This window comes from Pristiophorus japonicus, chromosome 11 (assembly GCF_044704955.1).
Source record: "Pristiophorus japonicus isolate sPriJap1 chromosome 11, sPriJap1.hap1, whole genome shotgun sequence".
Classification (NCBI taxonomy): Eukaryota; Metazoa; Chordata; class Chondrichthyes; family Pristiophoridae; genus Pristiophorus; species Pristiophorus japonicus.
In genome coordinates, this window is record NC_091987.1 from 144262216 (window position 1) to 144280408 (window position 18193).

Below are 18193 nucleotides of genomic sequence, written 5' to 3' on the forward strand. Positions count from 1 at the left end.
GAGCTTTGAAAACAAGGATGAGAATTTTTAAATTGAGGTGTTGCTTAACCGGGAACCAATGTAGGTCAGTGAGCACAGGGGTGATGTGTGAATGGGACTTGGTGTGAGTTAAGACATGGGCATCTGAGTTTTGGATGACCTCAAGTTTACCTCGGGTAAAATGTGGGAGACCAGCCAAGAGTGCGTTGGAATAGTCAAGTCTAGAGATAACAAAGGCATAGATGAAGGTTTCATGAGCAGATGAGCAGGAGCAGGTGCGGAGACAGGCGATGTTACAGAGGTGGTAATAGGCAGTCTTAGTTATGGTATGGATATGTGGTCGGAAGCTCAATTCGGGGTCAAACAGGACACGAAGGTTGTGAACAGTCTGGTTCAATCTCAGACAGTTATTAGGGAGAGACATGGATTCGGTGGCTAGGAAATGGAGTTTGTGGCAGGGACCGAAGACAATCGGTTCGGTTTTCCCAATATTTAGTACGAGAAAATTTCTTGTCATCCAGTACTGGATGTCAGAATAGAAGTCTATAGAAAGATGCAAGTTCATGGCTATGGCAGCGGGAAATTTGGAGGAAGTTTGGACCAGTGGGCTGTGGAAGGAAGGGAAGTGGCAGAGGCAGCTGATTGGATGGTCTCAATCTTAGAGACCAAGAAGGCCATGAGATCCTTATACTTGTTGTCAGTGGTGAGGGTGAAGGAGACAGGGGAGAGCAGTTTAAGAAGACAGTTAGCAGTAGAGAATAGAAGCTGGGGTTTATCTTTGCATTCCAGAATGATTCTGGAATAGTGAGCAGTTTTGGCAGACAAGAGCGGGACCGAATAATGCTTATTGTGGTCCAGCCAGATTTGGCGGTGAATGGCTAAACCAGTTGTCCACCATATCCGTTCAAGTCTTCATCTCTGGGACTTAAAGGAGTGAAGATGAGAGCCCAGTGGGAACGGCCAAGGTGAGAGAGAGTAATTGTTTTAGTCGTGAATAGAGCAGCAAAGTGGTGATGAGGGTGGGGTTGAACACATCGGCAGCTGCAGAAATGTCGTGGTAAATGGAGGGCCACAGGCTGGACAGTTGGGATTTGTAAGTGCAGATGTAAGTGAGTTGTTTCCAGGAGGGGAGTTGGAGGTGGAGCGGGTGAAGGGGTATGTGGATGGAGAGTGATACGTACTCAAGCTGGCCTTATCTGTGATTGTCATGATGGGACTAGTGAAAGATCACCTATTTGAACCAAAGCTGAAAGGATGTTTTCCTACTGTGGACAAAGCCAGTCCAGCCCTTTACCTAATCCGGTGTATAGGTAAAGGTAAATAAATGGTACCAGATTAACCAGCTTAAGTCAGTCAGAAGTGAAACTGATAATTAACACATAATATGCTTGGTTTACAGAACTAAAACTGGAAATGGAGATTGGACGGTATCGAGCGCTCGGACTGATATCCGACCTGGGGGCGGGCCCACTGCCAACGACTCAAGCATGCAGCATCATGGTCAATGGAGAGGAGCCAACACACAGCTGTCACCACGGGGACTGTATATATTGGGGACAGTAAGCCTATGAACTGTGGGATGAATGAAACCACAGTAACGACTTACCAGGTCTCTGCTGGAAGTGTACTATTGATCGCAAATAATCAGAGGGAGATAGAAGAGCAAATATGTAGGCAAGCTTCTGAGAAGTGCAAAAACCAGAGCAATAATAGTAGCGGATTTCAACTACACCAATATTAAATGGGTAAGAATCAGTGTAAAACATATCGAGGGTACAGAATTCTTAACATGCATTCAGGAGAACTTTTTTAGCCAATGCACAGCAAGCCCAACAAGGGAGGGGGGCAGTTCTGGACTTAGTTTTAGGGAATGAAGCTGGGCAAGTGGAAGGGCAAGTGTGAGAGATTTCTGGTAGTAGTGATCATAATTCAGTTATATTTAACATAGTTACGGAAAGGATGAAGATAGACCAAGAGTAAAAGTTCTCAATAGGGGAAAGGTCAATTTTACTGAGCTGAGATGTGATTTAGCAAATCACTGGAAACAGCTACATGAAGGTAAATCAGTGTCAGAGCAGTGGGAGGCATTCAAGGAGGATTTAGTGAGGGTTCAGAGCAAATATATTCCCACAAAGAAAAAGGGTGGGACTCCCAAATCTAGAGCCCCCTGGATGTCAAGAGGCATACAGGGTAGGATAATGCAAAAAAGGGAAGCTTATGTTGGATACCGAGAGCTAAATACTGCAGGAAGCCTGCAGGAGTATAGAAAGTGCAGGAGAGAAATTAAAAAGGAAATTAGGAAAGCAAAGGGGTGGGGGGGGGGCATGAAAAAATATTGGCAAGTAAAATCAAGGAAATCCCAAAGATGTTTTATAAATACATAAAGAGTAAGAGGATAACTAAACAAAGAGTAGGGCCTATTAGTGACCAAAAAAGAAGCTTGTTTGTGGAGGCGGAAGACCTGGGTATGGTTCTTAATCAATACTTTGCATCTGTCTTCACAAAAGAGAGGGCCGATGCAGATATTGTAGTTAAGGAGGAGGCGTGTGAAATAGTAAATGAAATAAACATAGTGAGAGAGATAGTATTAAGGGGTTTGACATCTTTGAAAGTAGATAAATGACCAGGTCCGGATGAAATGGAGTCCAGGCTGAGAAGCAAGGGAGGAAATAGTAGAGACTCTGCCATCATATTTCAATCCTCTCTGGCTAGAGGTGTGGAGCTGGAGTACTGCTAATGTTATACTGTTTTTTTATAAAAGGGAGAAAGGGATAGACCGAGTAATTACAGGCTAATCAGCCTAACCTCGGTGGTGGGCAAATTGTTGGAAAAATCCTGAGGGACAGTGTTAATGGTCATTTAGAAAGGCATGGATTAATCAAGGACAGTCAGCATGGATTTGTTAATGGAAGGTCATATCCGAGGAACTTGATAGAATTTTTTGAGGAGGTAACAAGGAATGTTGATGAGGGTAGCACATTTCATGAAGTCTACATGGATTTTAGCAAGGCTTTTGACAAGGTCCCACATAGCAGACTGGTTAGAAGACTAAAAGCCCATGGGATCCAAGGGAATGTGGCAAGTTGGATCCAAAATTGTCTCCGAGGCAGGAAGCAAAGGGTAATGGTCAAGGGATGTGTTTGTGACTGGAAGGCTGTTTCCAGTGGGGTTCCTCAGGGTTCAGTATTAGGTCCTTTGATTGTTATGTGACTGGACAATTGTTTCCAGTGGGGTTCCACAGGGCTCAGTACTAGGTCCTTTGATTGTTGTGGTATACATCAATGATTTAGACAAACATGTTGGGGGCATGATTAAGAGGTTTCTAGATGATACAAAAATTGGCCGTGTGGTTGATAGTGAGGAAGAAAGCTGCAGACTGCAGGAAGATATCAATGGACTGGTCAGGTGGCAGAAAAGTGGCAAATAGAATTGAATCCAGAGAAGTGTGAGATAATGCATTTGGGGAGGGTTAACAAGGCAAGGGAATACACAATAAATAGTCGGACACTGAGAAGTGTAGAGAAACAAAGGGACCTTGGAGAGCACGTCCACAGGTCCCTAGAGGAAACAGGGCAGGTAGATAAGGTGGTTAGAAAGGCATATGGGATTACAGGGTATGGTGGCATAGTAGTTATGTTACTGGACTCGTAATCCCGAGGTCTGGAGTCACAACTTCAAATCCCACTATGGCAGCTGGGGAATTTAAATTCAGTGAATTTAGTAAATAATTCTGGAATAAAAAGCTAGTATCAATAATGGTTACCACATAACTATTGGATTGTAATAAAAACCCATCTGGTTTACGAGTGTACCTCAGGGAAGGAAATCTGCCATCCTTACCTGGTCTGGTCTGCACATGATTCCAGACCCACAAGGTGGTTGACTCTTAACTGCCCTCTCAAATGGCTGAGCAAGCTGGTTGTACCAAACCGCTGCATCAGTGGTTCAAGAACGTGGCTTACCGCACCTTCTCAAGGGCAATTAGGAATGGGCAATAAATGCTGCCCTTGCCAGCGATGTCCACATCCCAGAAATTAATTTTTAAAAACTTTCCTTTATTAGCCGAGGAATAGAATATAAAAGCAGGGTGGTGATGCTTGAATTGTATAAAACACTATTAGGCCACAGCTATAGTGCTGTGTACAGTTCTGGTCACCACACTACAGGAAAGATGTGATTGCACTAGAGAGGGTACAGGAGATATACGAGGATGTTGCCAGAACTGGAGAATTTTAGCGATGAAGAAAGATTGGATAGGCTGGGATTGTTTTCTTTGGAACAGAGGATGCAGAGGGGAGACTTAATCGAGGTCTATAAAATTATGAGGGGCCGAGATAGAGTGGATTCGTATCTATTTCCCTTAGCAAAGAGGTCAATAACCAGGGGGCTTAGATTTAAAGTAAGTGGTAGTAGGTTTCGAGGGAATTTGAGGAGAACTGTTTTCACCCAGAGGTTGGAGGTCGAGAACTAACTGCCTGAGGGGATGGTAGAGGCAGAAACCCTCACCACATTTAAAAAGATCTTGGATATGCACTTGAAGTGCTGTAACCTACAGGGCTACAGACCAAGAGCTGGAAAGTGGGATCATGCTGGATAGTTCTTTTTCAGCCGAATGGGTGAATAGTCTCCTCCTGTGCCATAAATGTCACTGATTCTATGGGACTAGGGTTATATTTCCTTGAGTATAGAAGATTAATGGGTGAAATGTGCAGCGTGGATTTGTAGCCAAAAGGGGAAGCAATTATGGATAGAGAGGATGGACTTTCTACGGGAGAAGACAGATACATCTGCCAAAACCTGTCGGTGAGGAGCAGAGTCAAGGATTTGACCAGTACATTCATAGAATCATAGAATGGTTACAGCACAGAAGAAAGCCATTCAGCCCGTCGAGCCCATGCTGGCTCTCTGTGTTTGGTGCTCAGAGCTGGATTTTAGCTTAGGCTCATGTATCCAGGGCTCAGTTGTCTTCCAGGACTGGGCTGTGCAAGGAGCAAACTCAAATTCTGCACATCCACCTCTGAATGGAATATGATGCGTAAATACAGCAGTCGATTACAATTTCCTGCTTCCCCTCCTTCAACACCTCCTAATGGGAGCCCGACCACAATAAACAAATGAGAATGAATGCAATGCAATGGGAGCTGATGCTGGAGGTCCTGCCCGGTCACACGTCCAGCATTGAATCCATCGCTGGGAACTCCATTGGTCATAACAGGATTGCTATTTATTTCCTTATAAATGAGATAAAATGAAGAATAAACATATTTACAACAAGAAACTCTCAGCACAATCTGAAACAGGTGGAGAAGGATCGGTGAGTCTGTCGAGTTGAGTTGGATTGTCCACGCTGTATCCTTAAACAGCAGAGTTTCTGAATCCATGTCCTCCTCTGGGCCGGCTCCTGTGGAATTTGACAAAGGACGACTCTTAAGAAGACTGCATCCCCTCGGAGACGAGGCCCCATATGTAGGAAGCAACTGCAGCACATTATATATGAGTTGATCCTGCTGGGGAAATCTTTGATGAGTTGTAAGGAAAGTACTTTCAAAAATTCCTCATACTTCAGGCTGCCTTCCCACGAATGCTCCTGGATTATTGCACAAACCCTCTGTGAGCCGATATCTGGGGCGATCGAGCACAATGTTAAAAGACAGGCCCTTTGTACCTCCTCACTCTCTTCATTCAGGTGTAGCAACAAACTGACCATGTTCAGGTGGATCTGTTCCATAAAAGAAGCCCTTGAATGTCCGTGTCCACATTTGGCCAAAGTGCCAAACACGGTAAATGCGGTAGCACGAACCTGAGTGGATTTGAACTCAAAGAAAGATCGAATTTCTTTTGCTATTTCAATATAAATGGGTCCGATAGCATTGACACTGAGCTGGTCCAAGATCTTTGAGAGAGTTGATGTCACTTCAGTCATGAATTCCTCTTCATGGTAATCCTTGCTCTGCAGTATGTTACTCATTGCAGCCAACAGGTCTGAAGCGTGTCTCTCCATCAGTCCAGGTACTCCAATTGGAATATTCCCCAGCCCCCTAATACAGAGCAACCTGACAGCTAGAGTCGAATCCAGTAGACCATTGAGCAAGCTATCCACCAAGGTGTTCGTGAGTCGCATATGGGAGATGGACGTACATTTTAAAAGTTCAGCAAAGAAGGCAGCCACAGTGGCTTTCTGGCCCACCTGTGTAGTTGACAGGACAGGTGCTAGATCCACCACAATCCCAACCAGCTGGTGCTCATTGAACAAGCTCATCGCTCTAGCGAGCAGAGCAATCCCATTGTGGTGGGTGTGTGGGTCCAACATTAAATCCCAGCCTCCCTTCTCCTGGACAAAATCTACCACCACTTCATTGTGCACTCGATTCAGCACGGCCCTGAGAGTCTCTACTGAGGACAGGCAAAGCTCTCGGCTTCTGCTGTTGTTGATCGGTTTTCTGACTGCTCCAATTCGCAGCAAGGAATAAAGTCAGAAGGCACATTCACTTAGATGGAGGAACCGAGATGTGTTAACAGAGCAGTGAATAAGTCAGAATACAAGGTGTTTACAGCCTCTGCAGACTCCGGCTCTGAGACCATCTCGTACATAGCGCAAATAACAGCCAGAGGATCAGGGCTCTCGGTTTCTGTCACTGAATGGCTCCTTTCACTAAATGCCACCGATCTGTTCAGGTATTCCATCAGTTGTTTCAATGAAGTGGCAGCCAATTGGGTCTTCTTTGCTACTGACCTCTAGATGGCGCTGGTGTACTCGCCCACAGGGAACCTGAGGAGACAACGCACAACGGCTGGCAGGTGCTGGGAAGTGAGCAGAGTGAAGGTTTGTAGAACTGTCAGTGTCACTTCCTGCTGTGTGATTGCTGCCATTTGAAGGTGCAGTGCCTCGAGGATCTCTGAGAGTTGATCCTCCAGCTCAGGGCCACGTCGCTTTACCACAGCTTTCAGTGTAACAGCAGCTGCATTGGAACAGCTGGGTTGGCGGTCAATCAGCCCTTTGAAGAGCATAAAGAGCAGGTTGGCGAGCTGGTCCCGGGGCAAGTGCTGGGAAATGAGTTGTGCGAGCTCAGAGCATCCTTTAAAGAGGACTGTGGTGTCTGTGCTCACCAATTGTTGGTCAATTCTTCTCAGAATCCCTTCCTGCTCATATTGCTGAACTGGATTCACACCTTCAGAACACGCCTGGATCTTTAGTAGGATGTACAAACAGTCCATGGCCCTCTGCCGTATGGTAAGCAACGGATCAACACATCGTGGCAGCAGCTGACCAACTACAGCCCCCAAGTCAATCGGTGCCATTATATTTTCAGCATCAAGCTCCTGCCAGTAGAATGTCAGCAGCTTAGAGTCATGTCTACTGCTCGCTCTCTTTCATAATCCCGCGGTGATATTATCCATGTTTCCACATATTTGTATATGTTCTGGAGACCCTCAGGGGACAGGTTCTGAAGCAAAAGTTGTTTCAGGAGACAGTAGAGAGCGGCCACACTATCAGTGTAAAGATCTCTTCCTCCTGGGTTAAGAGGTGTCCCATCCTGGTCCTGGTTGGGGTCCACAGGAACTAAACTGAAAATACTCCTCAAACAGCTTTTAATTAACTGGCATTGATCAGCTTCATTTAGCCGTGGGTTCAGTTGGACAAGGTACAGGCAGGCATTCATTGCCAACGGCCGAATAGGAGTCTGCAGCAGCTCTGTTGGCTCAGCCTCGATAAGTTGTTGCATGTACTTCAGTAGCTCACTTTTCCTGCTGAAACTCGAGGGGAATGTCCGACTACTGGACTGCACTGCTCTGGCTATCAGGGTCACGCTCTTTATAAGGCTCAAGGTCAGAGTCAAGTCCTGGGATTCTTCCTTTAACCTCTGTCCAAGTTGGCTGAGTTGGTCATTTAAAAGTGGCAGAATGTGGTTCTCTGTTTGTGATAATAAAAGGTCCGGTGGAGTATTGATTGCCAGATATCCAGAGCAAAGGACCAGTGTGCTCTCAGCATTGTCCACCTCAAGATCAAACTCATCCTTATCAACATAGAGGGAACTTCTGGACTTATCAGGAGGCTTAAGTTATTATAATCCATGAGGCTGCTGAAGGTGGCTTCAAAGTTGGTGATAGAGCAGGAAACAATTCCAACAGCCACACCCTCTCTCTCAACGGCCTCCCTGTGCTGAGCACTCTGCAGCATTTGTCCAATCTGCCTCTTTATATCTGTGCTACCTGAGTGATGTAGCACCATCCCAAGGCATTTGTAAAGAAACCCTTCTGTTGTGGATAACTGTGGGAGATTGAGATCTGTTGGGTTATTTCACCAAGCAACTGGCATGTCCACTGCTCGTCATGAATTGTTTCCAGAGTTTTGGACAACAGCAGGATGAGTCTCTCCTCCCATTCTTGCTGGGACAGGGGTTTCTCTGAAGTCTCCACCAAGTTATTAACTAACAATGGAATTTCCTCCTCCCACCTCTGCACTATTGCTGCATGAATATTCAGGCTCATGGCCTGTAGCAGCCTCAGTGCAGCAGCACCCCGGCCTTCTCCCTCACAGGGACAACCCGCTATAACCAGAAGCTGGGTCAGCAGTGCCTGAGGATTGGGGAGATTTGTATGTTGTTTATAAATGAGGAAATACTTCTCATCTCCGGCTTACAGCTTCTGCTTTGCAAGTTGTGTTAAACACGGAGAGACCATTGTTAGCCCTTTGGTGTATTGAGCCAAGGTAATGTGCAGTAGGAATGGCCAGAGTACATCCTCCATACTCTCTAGAGCTGTCAGAGTGAACATCATCACTTCACATATTCGACTCAAGTCTTCATAGGTAACCTGATCTTCATCAATATCCAATGGGATTTGGTTCCCTGAGTCGGTGCAGAGAACATATTGTTTCATGACAAACTCCACCATTATTCTTCTTCCCTCTAGATCTAGGTAATCTTCGAGGACCATGGCACCAATTGTCTCCACAATCAGCTTCTTGACATTGTTGTTGTTGTCTAGAAGCACCAGTTTCAGCCCAGCCATGATTTGGACCTTCCTCCTTTCCAGCTGTGAAGGGACAGCCCTGATAAGTTGCTTGAGGATCCTTAGTGTTCCCAGTCTGGTTTGTGGATTCTTGATTTCCAGCTGGCGGAGAAGGAATTCGATGAGTGAGTCGGCATGATCTTGGGCCAGAACAGTGTAGCAGCCAAGGATCTGATTGTGATTCTCAGCAGCGAGCCGGTTATCACAATCCACTGGAACACAAAACTGTTTGTACAAGTTGTTAAGTAGATCCTCTATCTGTGTTCCCAGACTTTTACTTCCCAGATTGACAGCAGTAGCTACAATCTGACACAGACTACGGGTGATAACAAGGTGTTCGGACTGAAATTTGTCGAGAAGCAGGATTTCAGGAATTAATCTCGGCAGTTCTACCTCTAGGCTGTCTTTGGGCATCAAGGTGGTGGAGTAGCCTAGAGCTTCCACTATTATGATGTTTAATGGTGACTCCGTCTTCTCAAGCCATTTATTGAAAAGCAAATCATAGGCAATGTCCATCTCATTGGCAAAGGATTCTTTCGTCACTGTTGTCTGTGGCCGCTTCTCTATATCATCCATGTGGAGTAGAATGTTCTTGCTGAAAGCACCCAGTGCTGCGGCAAACACTGATTTATGGTAGTCGAATGTGACATCCATCAGCACTGGCATCATAACCTCTAGGATGGGCTTGATTAAAGGTACCATCCCATGGACATGGGCTGATGTCAGCCTTATCAATGTTTTGATCATATAAACATGGGATGGATACCCTTTCTTCATATCTTCCAAGGTAACCGTCAGCACTTCTTGTGTAAATCCTAAGCCAATGGCAACCAGGAGGTTACATGCAGCTTCTTGGCTCTGCTTGTGTGCCTCAATCAACGTGGTCGCTCTGAGGGAAGCCATAACGATGAGAGAGTCAGCCACGTGGTGTTGAATGAAGCTGAGATTGTCTTGGACGATCATCACCATGGTGTTCAGAATGATTGTGCTTTCTTCATCCCGGAGCCAGACACGGTCCCAGAGGTAGTGACGGCAAGTGAGGAGGACATATTCTGGCCAATGATGTCCCAGTCTATATATAGTCTGGGATATTCCTCGTCGAATGTTGTTATCATTATCGACCAGTCTCTTTAACAGAGCCGTTAAGAAAGTGCCAATTCTTCCAGTTGGTTGCTGTGACATTTTCTGGGTCTCGGTTGGTTTCTCTGCAATTTGTAATATCACTATAGCAGGGGTATAAGGTCAGAAGTAAATTCCATTTGATGCATTGACTTTAGCTCTATCCCAGCTATCCCAGCCCAGCAACCAACTGTATGGTGAACTCCTCCATTATCTTGAATTCATCCCCTTAGCTGGTGCATCATTCTAAATATTGATCACTCTTTGAGTTAGAAATGCATTTTTCATTCATTTTAATTACATCTCTATTTCTCCACTTGGCATGAAAGGATGTAATGTAATATTTTGGGTTCACTTTTTCTGTGCCAATGATTGGCTTTCTTTACTATCAATGTTTTGCATCGATTACAAAGTGGGGGAGTCTGGTGTGAGGCAGACGTGTGCTAGACCCAAGGTTTCTTTCTGTGTAGTGGTGGACCTCTGCTGAGATGACATGTTGGGTGAGGTGGTGGATGGCGGAGGTGGATTGCTGTGATTGAAAGTGTATGTAGTGCAGCAAGTAGTTTGTGAATGAAGTGAGAGATTGAATTTGAGTGTGTGTGAAATCGGAGATGGTGAGTGATGGGGAATGTGCTGTGTCTGAGAGTACGGGAGTGGTGTGTGAGAGTGGAGATGGTGAGTGATGGGGAATGTGCTGTGTCTGAGAGTAAGGGAGTGGTGTGTGAGAGTGGAGATGGTGAGTGATGGGGAATGTGCTGTGTCTGAGAGTACGGGAGCAGTGTGTGAGAGTGGAGATGGTGAGTAATGGGGAATGTGCTGTGTCTGAGAGTACAGGAGTGGTGTGTGAGAGTGGAGATGGTGAGTAATGGGGAATGTGCTGTGTCTGAGAGTACGGGAGTGGTGTGTGAGAGTGGAGATGGTGAGTAATGGGGAATGTGCTGTGTCTGAGAGTACGGGAGTGGTGTGTGAGAGTGGAGATGGTGAGTGATGGGGAATGTGGTGTGCCTGGGAGTACAGGAGTGGTGTGTGAGAGTGGAGATGGTGAGTGCTGGGGAATGTGGTGTGTCTGAGAGTACGGGAGTGGTGTGTGATTGCTGATTCTCCAATATGAGTGGTATCCGTCCCAGCCCATCAACTGTTCTGATGCCCCATTGGTGTACCAGGGGAAATTGAGAGGTTGCCTGGTCTGTTACCTACAGCCAATATGGCGGACGGCGCGGATCCTGTCGGAATTGTGCGCCTGCTTCCTGCCCGATATTTTGGGGACCATGGAGGCCATGTAGCACCTCGAAAACGTGGGCCACATGTCCCAACTTCAAGGCCAAAGTCATCCAGAATAAACAGTTAGAAACTTTGATATCCTGGATCCCACTGTGATCCTGAACTTGGAAACCCGTCCACTGTGCTCCAGGATCCCCCTTTCTCCTGAAATCAGACAGCCTGCTCGCATTGCTGGAAGCCAGGGCCTTCTCCCACTGCTCCCAACCCTGGGAGTCTTCAGAGTCTGCAGACCCTCCTCAATGCTTTTAGACCCTCCCCATTGCATTTAGACACTCGTTAATGACTTCAAACCCACCTGGTGTCTCCACACCATCCCCAGACCCTCCCTAGTCCCTCCAGACCCTCCCTAGGCCCTCCAGACACTCCCCAGTCCCTCTAGACTCTCCTCGGTCCCTCCAGTGTCATGTGTCCGGAATCACTCTCTGTGTCACTCTCACACTTCACTCACTCGAATATCATATTCACAAAATATAAACAAATCACAATTCAAGTGCTTCATAGCTTACCAATCAGAATAACAATAATCAATTCTACACAGAAACAAATCAGGTACTCCCAGGTAAGCATCACAATTTATAACAGAACAAATATGTAAAAACATTAAAAATCTGCTAAATATTTTCCAATTTTCTCAGAAATGTTCTGCCATGAAACCGATGTTTTGCCATGAGCCTGGGGCTTGAGTTTTGCTCTGAGGCCACTGTCAGCACTCCTGTGTGACAGGTTTCTAGCCGTCTGGTGCAGTACCACAGATATCCTGCCAAATCCTGCAGAGGACGTTTTACCAGAATGGTAGCAGGGATAAAAGACTTCAGTTCCGTAGAGAGATGAGAGAAACTGGGATTGTTCTCCTTGGAGAAGGTTAAGAGGAGATCTAACAAAAGTGTTTTCACAGTAAACAAGGAGGAGCTGTATCCAGTGGCTAAAGGTCGCTAACCAGAGGACACAGAGTTAAGTGATTGTCAAAAGAACCAGAGGCGACATGCGGAAACGTTTTTTACGCAGCGAGTTGTGATCTGGAATGCACGGCCTGAAAGGGTGGTGGAAGCAGATTCAATAAGAAATTTCAAGAGGAAATTTGATAAAGACTTGAAGGGGAATTTTTGCAGGAATATGTGGAAAGAGCAGGGGAGTAGGATTCATTGGATAGGTCTTTCAAAGACCCAGCACAGGCAGAATGGGCCAAATGCTCTCCTGTGTTGTGTGATTCTATCATTCTATGAGTTGCCAACCTAACCCGGCCATCCTCATTGCTTCTACACCCTTACTTCAAGTGCTTCCAGGCCTCCCCACCCGTGTTAGGGCTTCCTGCCCCGTTGCTCACCCATCCCTCGTGCTTGTCAGCTTGCCCGCCTGCCTGTGCAGGGTTCCTTTCTGCCCCACCTACTCCCCCACCCATTGACCTACAGAGACCGATGGTCAGCGGGGAATGAGGTTACTGGAGAGCGGGGAATGGGTTGTGCTGTGTGGGTAAGGGTTTGTGATGGAGAGTGGAGAATGGGTTGTGCTGTGTGGATAAGGGGTCATGATGGAGAGTGGGGAATGGGTTGTGCTATGTGGGTAAGGGGTTCTGGTTGTGAGTGGATGGTGAAAACCTGATGAAGGCTAGTGGGATGAGCTTTGAGTAACAAAGAGAGAGACTTAGGGCAGATACAAAGAAGAGACAGGCGAGGGAAAAGGATGTTTGGCAGGAAATTGAAACGAAACTCATCCCATGCCAAATCCCGTCGGACTGGCCATCTCCCGATTCCAATTTGCCTCGTGCCCTCCACTGCCGCAGGACATCCAGAACGGAAAATGTACCCTCAATGTTTAGTGCAGGAAATTTAGGCAGTGGCATCTTTAGGACCGTGCAATTGGATGGGGCTCTGAGCCAATCACGGACCCCGGGTGGATCCAGGAACAGCACAGCTATGAAATGGCTGATCCGGATCATTTAGTCAACTATTTTTAAATGATGTGTTAGGACGGGGCTCAGGAACAGGCATAGGCCATTCATCCCATTGAGCCTGTTCCACCATTCTCCACCCCCTCCATCCCGTCCATCTCACCATCTGGATCACGATCACGCTCTCATTCCACCCCCCATCTCCACTGTGGTCTACGTGCTCTACCTCGCCGATTCCCTGAACTTCTCTTCCCTCCGAGTTCCCGACCTCCTTTCCCCTCCCAATTCTCTCCACCCCTCTAATTCCTTCTCTTTCTCTCCCCTCCGATCCCCACTCTCTCTCCCTCGCCGATTCCCACACTCTCTCCCCCTTCCAATACCTTCTCTCTCCCCCCCATCGGATTCTCACTCTCTCTTACCCATCTGATCCCCATTCTCTCTCCCTCCAATTCCCATTCCCTCTCTCTCCTCCCCCCCGATTCCCTCTCTCTCTCCCCCTCCGATTCCTTCCCTCTCTCCCCACTCTGATTCCCATGCTCTCTCCCGCCCCCCCACCCCCCCCGATTTCTGCTCTCTCTCCCCTACAATTCCCTCTCTCTCTCCCTTCAAACTCCTCTCTCTCTCCCCTCTTCTCACTCCCCCTCTCTCTTTCCCACCAATCTCCTCGCTCTCCCCTCCTCCCACTCCCCCCTCTTTCTCCCTCCAATTTCCTCTCTCCCCTCATCTCACTCCTCCCTCTCTCTCTGTCTCCCTCCAATCTCCTCTCCCTCCCCTCCTCTCTCTCCCCTCCTCCCACTCCCTTTCTTCGTCCATTTTCCTCACTCCTCGCTCTCTCTCTCACATTGCCTCTCTTCCCCTAATCTCCTCTCTCTCCGCTCCTCTCACGACCCCCTCTTTTTCTCACCCAACCCCTCCTCCCAATCCCTTTCTCCCTCAAATTTCCTCACTCCCCCTTTCTCTTTCACCCCCCCTCCAATCTTCTCTCATTCCCCTCCTCCCTCCAATCTCCTCTCTCTCCCCTCCTCTCACTCCTCCGCCCCCTCCCCACCCCCTCTGATTCCCTCTCTCACTCACCTTTCGATCCTTTCTCTCCCCCCCCGACCATCAACGGATCCACTGTCCTACTCCTTATGGATCTGAGGAAAACGTGGCCCAGGGTGCATGCTGCAACTGTTGGGTGCTGTACATGAGCGGCTTCGGTAAGCAGCACGAAGGGAACTCGCTGCTCATGTGCGGCTCCGGGAAACCGCGCACATGTGCAGAGCCACATGGATGTTCGTGCAGCCTAGTACAGTGTTGTTTTATTTGCTGTGACTATTCCTGTTCAATCGGAAGGGAAATCTCACTGTTAAACCATTTTAGTTCTCAACTAAAGATTCCTTCTTTCGTTTACTCACAGTCTGAAGTCACTCTTTGTCTCCTCGATGACTTTTGCCTGATATTTTGATGAATTATCTCTTCCTTAGAATTTTATTAATTTAACAACTGAATTCTGTAAACAAACAATTTTTGATCACAGCAGATTCGGACCAATTTACAAACTGAACTCTGGAAACCAATGGTTTTGAGCTCCACAGTTCTTGATCTGATTAGAAACTGAGTTGCGTTAACCAACGATTTTGATCTACACAGATTCTGAAAACTTTGGTAAGGTTTAAACAAACTTGCCCCTTACTTGTCGAGACCTTTTCAGCATCTGCACTTCAGCTACTGGTGAAACCCACTTCCCTCTGTGTTGCCATGGTTGTCACTGTGATGTCATGTGACATAACCTCCTGAGTAACAATGTGGGGGGTGATGCAGACCCTGGGTTGAGTGCCCATATAAGGACTGCAAGCTGTTTGAGGCTAGCTGGGGTTAAGCACAGACCTGAGATACATTGGGGGCAATTTTACTCTAAGTCCATTGGGAATCCCGTGCCAGATCCAGTCGGACTGTCAATCTCCCAGTTGCAATTTGCCTCGTGCCCTCCACTGCCGCTGGCCATCCCAAAAGTGAAATGTACCCTCAATGTTTAAAACAGGTAAGTTAGGCAGTGGCATCTTTAGGACCAGACAATTGGATGGGGCCTGCCGATGCAGAGTTGCTTTCTGCCCCACCTGTTCGCCCACCCATCGACCCGCAGAAGCTGTGCACTCACCAAGCCCACTTGTCTCTCCACCCACACTGCCTCCCACCCTCCGTACATGGCCGACCCCAGAGCTTTGTCCCACTGGGTTGTGTGCGGGCTCACCAGGGCCTGGTGTCTCTCAAAATCGATCTGCCGCACCTCTCATAAATGCTCTTTGGTTCCTGGTTTTTGATCCAATTTCTTCTTTTGTTCTGCCTTCTAGACTGAATTCCAATGGATACTCCTCTAATTAGGGCATATTTTATATGAACCTTCCATTATGAAGGGATGAAGGGACCGAGTGTAGTGTAGCCAAGTTTGCTGATCATACAAAGATGGGTGGGGAAGCAAGGACACTAAAAATCTTCAAAGGGATATAGACAGGCTAAGTGAGTGGGCAAAAATTTGGCAGATGGAGTAAAATGTGATAAAGTGTGAGGTTATCCACTTTGGCAGAAAAAATGAAAAAGCAAATTATTATTTAAGTGGAGAGAAATTACAAAATGCTGCAGTACAGAGGAACCTGGGGGGGTCCTTGTGCATGAAACATAAAAAGTTAGTATGCAGTTACAGCAAGTAATCAGGAAGGCAAATGGAATGTTGGTCTTTATTGCAAAGGGGATGGAGTATAAACGTAGGGAAGTCCTGCTACAACTGTACAGGGTATTGGTGAGGCCACACCCAAAGTACTACATGCAGCTTTGGTATCCTCATTTAAGGAGGGATATGCTTGCATTGGAGGCAGTTCAGAGAAGATTCACTCGGTTGATTCCTGAGATGAAGAGGTTGACTTCTGAGGAAAAGTTGAGTTGGTTGGGCCTATACACATTGAAGTTTAGATGCATTTGACGTGATCGTATTGAAACATAAGATATTGAGGGGGCTTGACAAGGTAGATGCAGAGAGGATGTTTCCCCTCATAGGGGAATCGAGAACTAGGGAACATAGTTTCAGAATAAAGGGTCGCCCATTTAAAACTGAAATGAGGAGGAATTTCTTCTCTCAGAGGGTTGTAAATCTGTAGAATTCTCTGCCCCAGAGATCTGTGGAGGCTGGAACATTGAATATATTTAAGGTGGAGATAGACAGAGTTTTGAGTGATAAGGAGTTGAAGGATTATGAGGAGTGGGCAGAGAAGTGGAACTGAGCCCAAGATCAGATCAGTCATGATCTTATTGAATGGCAGAGCAGGTTTGAGGGTCCAAATGGCCTACTCCTGCTCCTGTCTCTTATGTTCTTATTACTCTACCTGCTGCTCTGTTTCTTTCAACAATGTCTTAGAGATGCCTTCTGACACATGGAGATTAAGGGGCTGATTCTCCCCAGCTGCTAATGATGGAAGTAAGAGGGGAGATGATGAACACTGGCCAAAGACCCATTTACATCACTCCAGGATTACCTGGGCCTTCCCCAAAGGAGCGGATCTGCGCCTGGACCATCGCCTGCTAGCGTTCCCATGGAAACGAGCCAGCAGGAAGGCATTGCTGGTTCTTCAGTCCCATTTCCCTGCCCTTGTTTTATTTGTTGTGACTATTCCTGTTCAATCTGAAGGGAAATTTCACTGTTAAAGCATTTTAATTCTCAACTAAAGATTCCTTCTTTTATTTACTCACCGTCTGAAGTCACTCTTTGTCTCCTTGATGACTTTTGCCTGATATTTTGAAGAATTATCCCTTCCTTGGAATTTGATTAATTTAACAACTTATTTCTATAAACAAACGATTTTGATCATAACAGATTCGGACCTATTTACAAACTGAACTCTGGAAACCAATGGTTTTGAGCTCCACGGTTCCTGATGTGATTAAAAACTGAGTTGCATTAACAAACGATTTTGATCTACACAGATTTTGAAGATTTTGGTAAGGTTTAAACAAACTTGCCTCTTACTTGTCGAGTGCTTTTCAGCATCTGCACTTCAGCTACTGGTGAAACCCACTTCATTCTGTGTTGCCATGGTATTCACTGTGATGTCATGTGACATAACCTCCCGAGGAACAATGTGGAGGTGATGCAGGGCCTGGGTTGAGTGCCCATATAAGGACTGCAAGTTTTTGAGGCTGGCTGGGGGCTGGGGTTAAGCACAGACCTGAGATACATTGGGGGCAGCTTTACTCTAAGCTGTCCATCGGGGAACTGCTGGTGTAATGCTGGTTTTGCGCCCTGCCCATTCTCACTCTCCATTAAAGTCATCATGTGGAACATAAACACCGACATAGAACTGATGGGCTGAATGGCGTGTTTCTGTGCTGTAAATTCTATGTCATTATATGTAAATGTTGATTCATTTCCCCATATCCTGGACTCTAGAGTGGCCCACTTTGTGAAACTGATGAAATGGACGAGAGAATGGTGAGATGTTAGCGCAAAGCTGGTTAAAGAGGCATTAAGCTGATTGCCCACAGTGAGCATGGTCAGCTCATTTCAATCATTACCACAACATCCTGACATCATTTTGGGTTTACGACAGTAGCTGGTAAAATGTGGAATGCGCGAAAGTTGGCTGCAGCTCAAATTTAAAGTGATGCACCTCCTTAATGGCATCAGCTCATTTCAATCATTACCACAACATCCTGACATCATTTTGGGTTTACGACAGTAGCTGGTAAAATGTGGAATGCGCGAAAGTTGGCTGCAGCTCAAATTTAAAGTGATGCACCTCCTTAATGGCAGCTGATTTCATTTGGGAACGGGGAAATTTTAACCTCATCCTCCTGGCAGGAAACTGGTGTGTTAGGATTTACCATCAGAGGCTGTGCCGGTAAATGGGGAAGGGTTTTGTGTTGAGTGGGGAAGGGGTTGTG

General features: G+C 46.6%; 1 protein-coding gene across 1 annotated transcript; it reads right to left on the reverse strand.

Moving 5' to 3' along the window:
- Positions 1–1544: 1544 nt before the first annotated feature.
- Positions 1545–6238, reverse strand: LOC139275604 (maestro heat-like repeat-containing protein family member 1). Its single transcript, XM_070892773.1, has 2 exons — positions 5645–6238; positions 1545–1661 (listed from the first exon to the last, which is right to left on the reverse strand). Exons 1-2 carry the CDS (start codon positions 6236–6238, stop codon positions 1545–1547), a joined length of 711 nt encoding a protein of 236 aa, XP_070748874.1.
- Positions 6239–18193: the final 11955 nt, after the last annotated feature.

Coding starts and splice junctions, on each gene's coding strand:
- LOC139275604 (XM_070892773.1), bottom strand. CDS start 6,238: ATGAGCTTGTTCAATGAGCACCAGCTGGTTGGGATTGTGGTGGATCTA. Junction 1,662..5,644: donor TGAATGAAGAGAGTGAGGAG/GTACAAAGGGCC, acceptor TGCACTTCTCAG/AAGCTTGCCTACATATTTGC.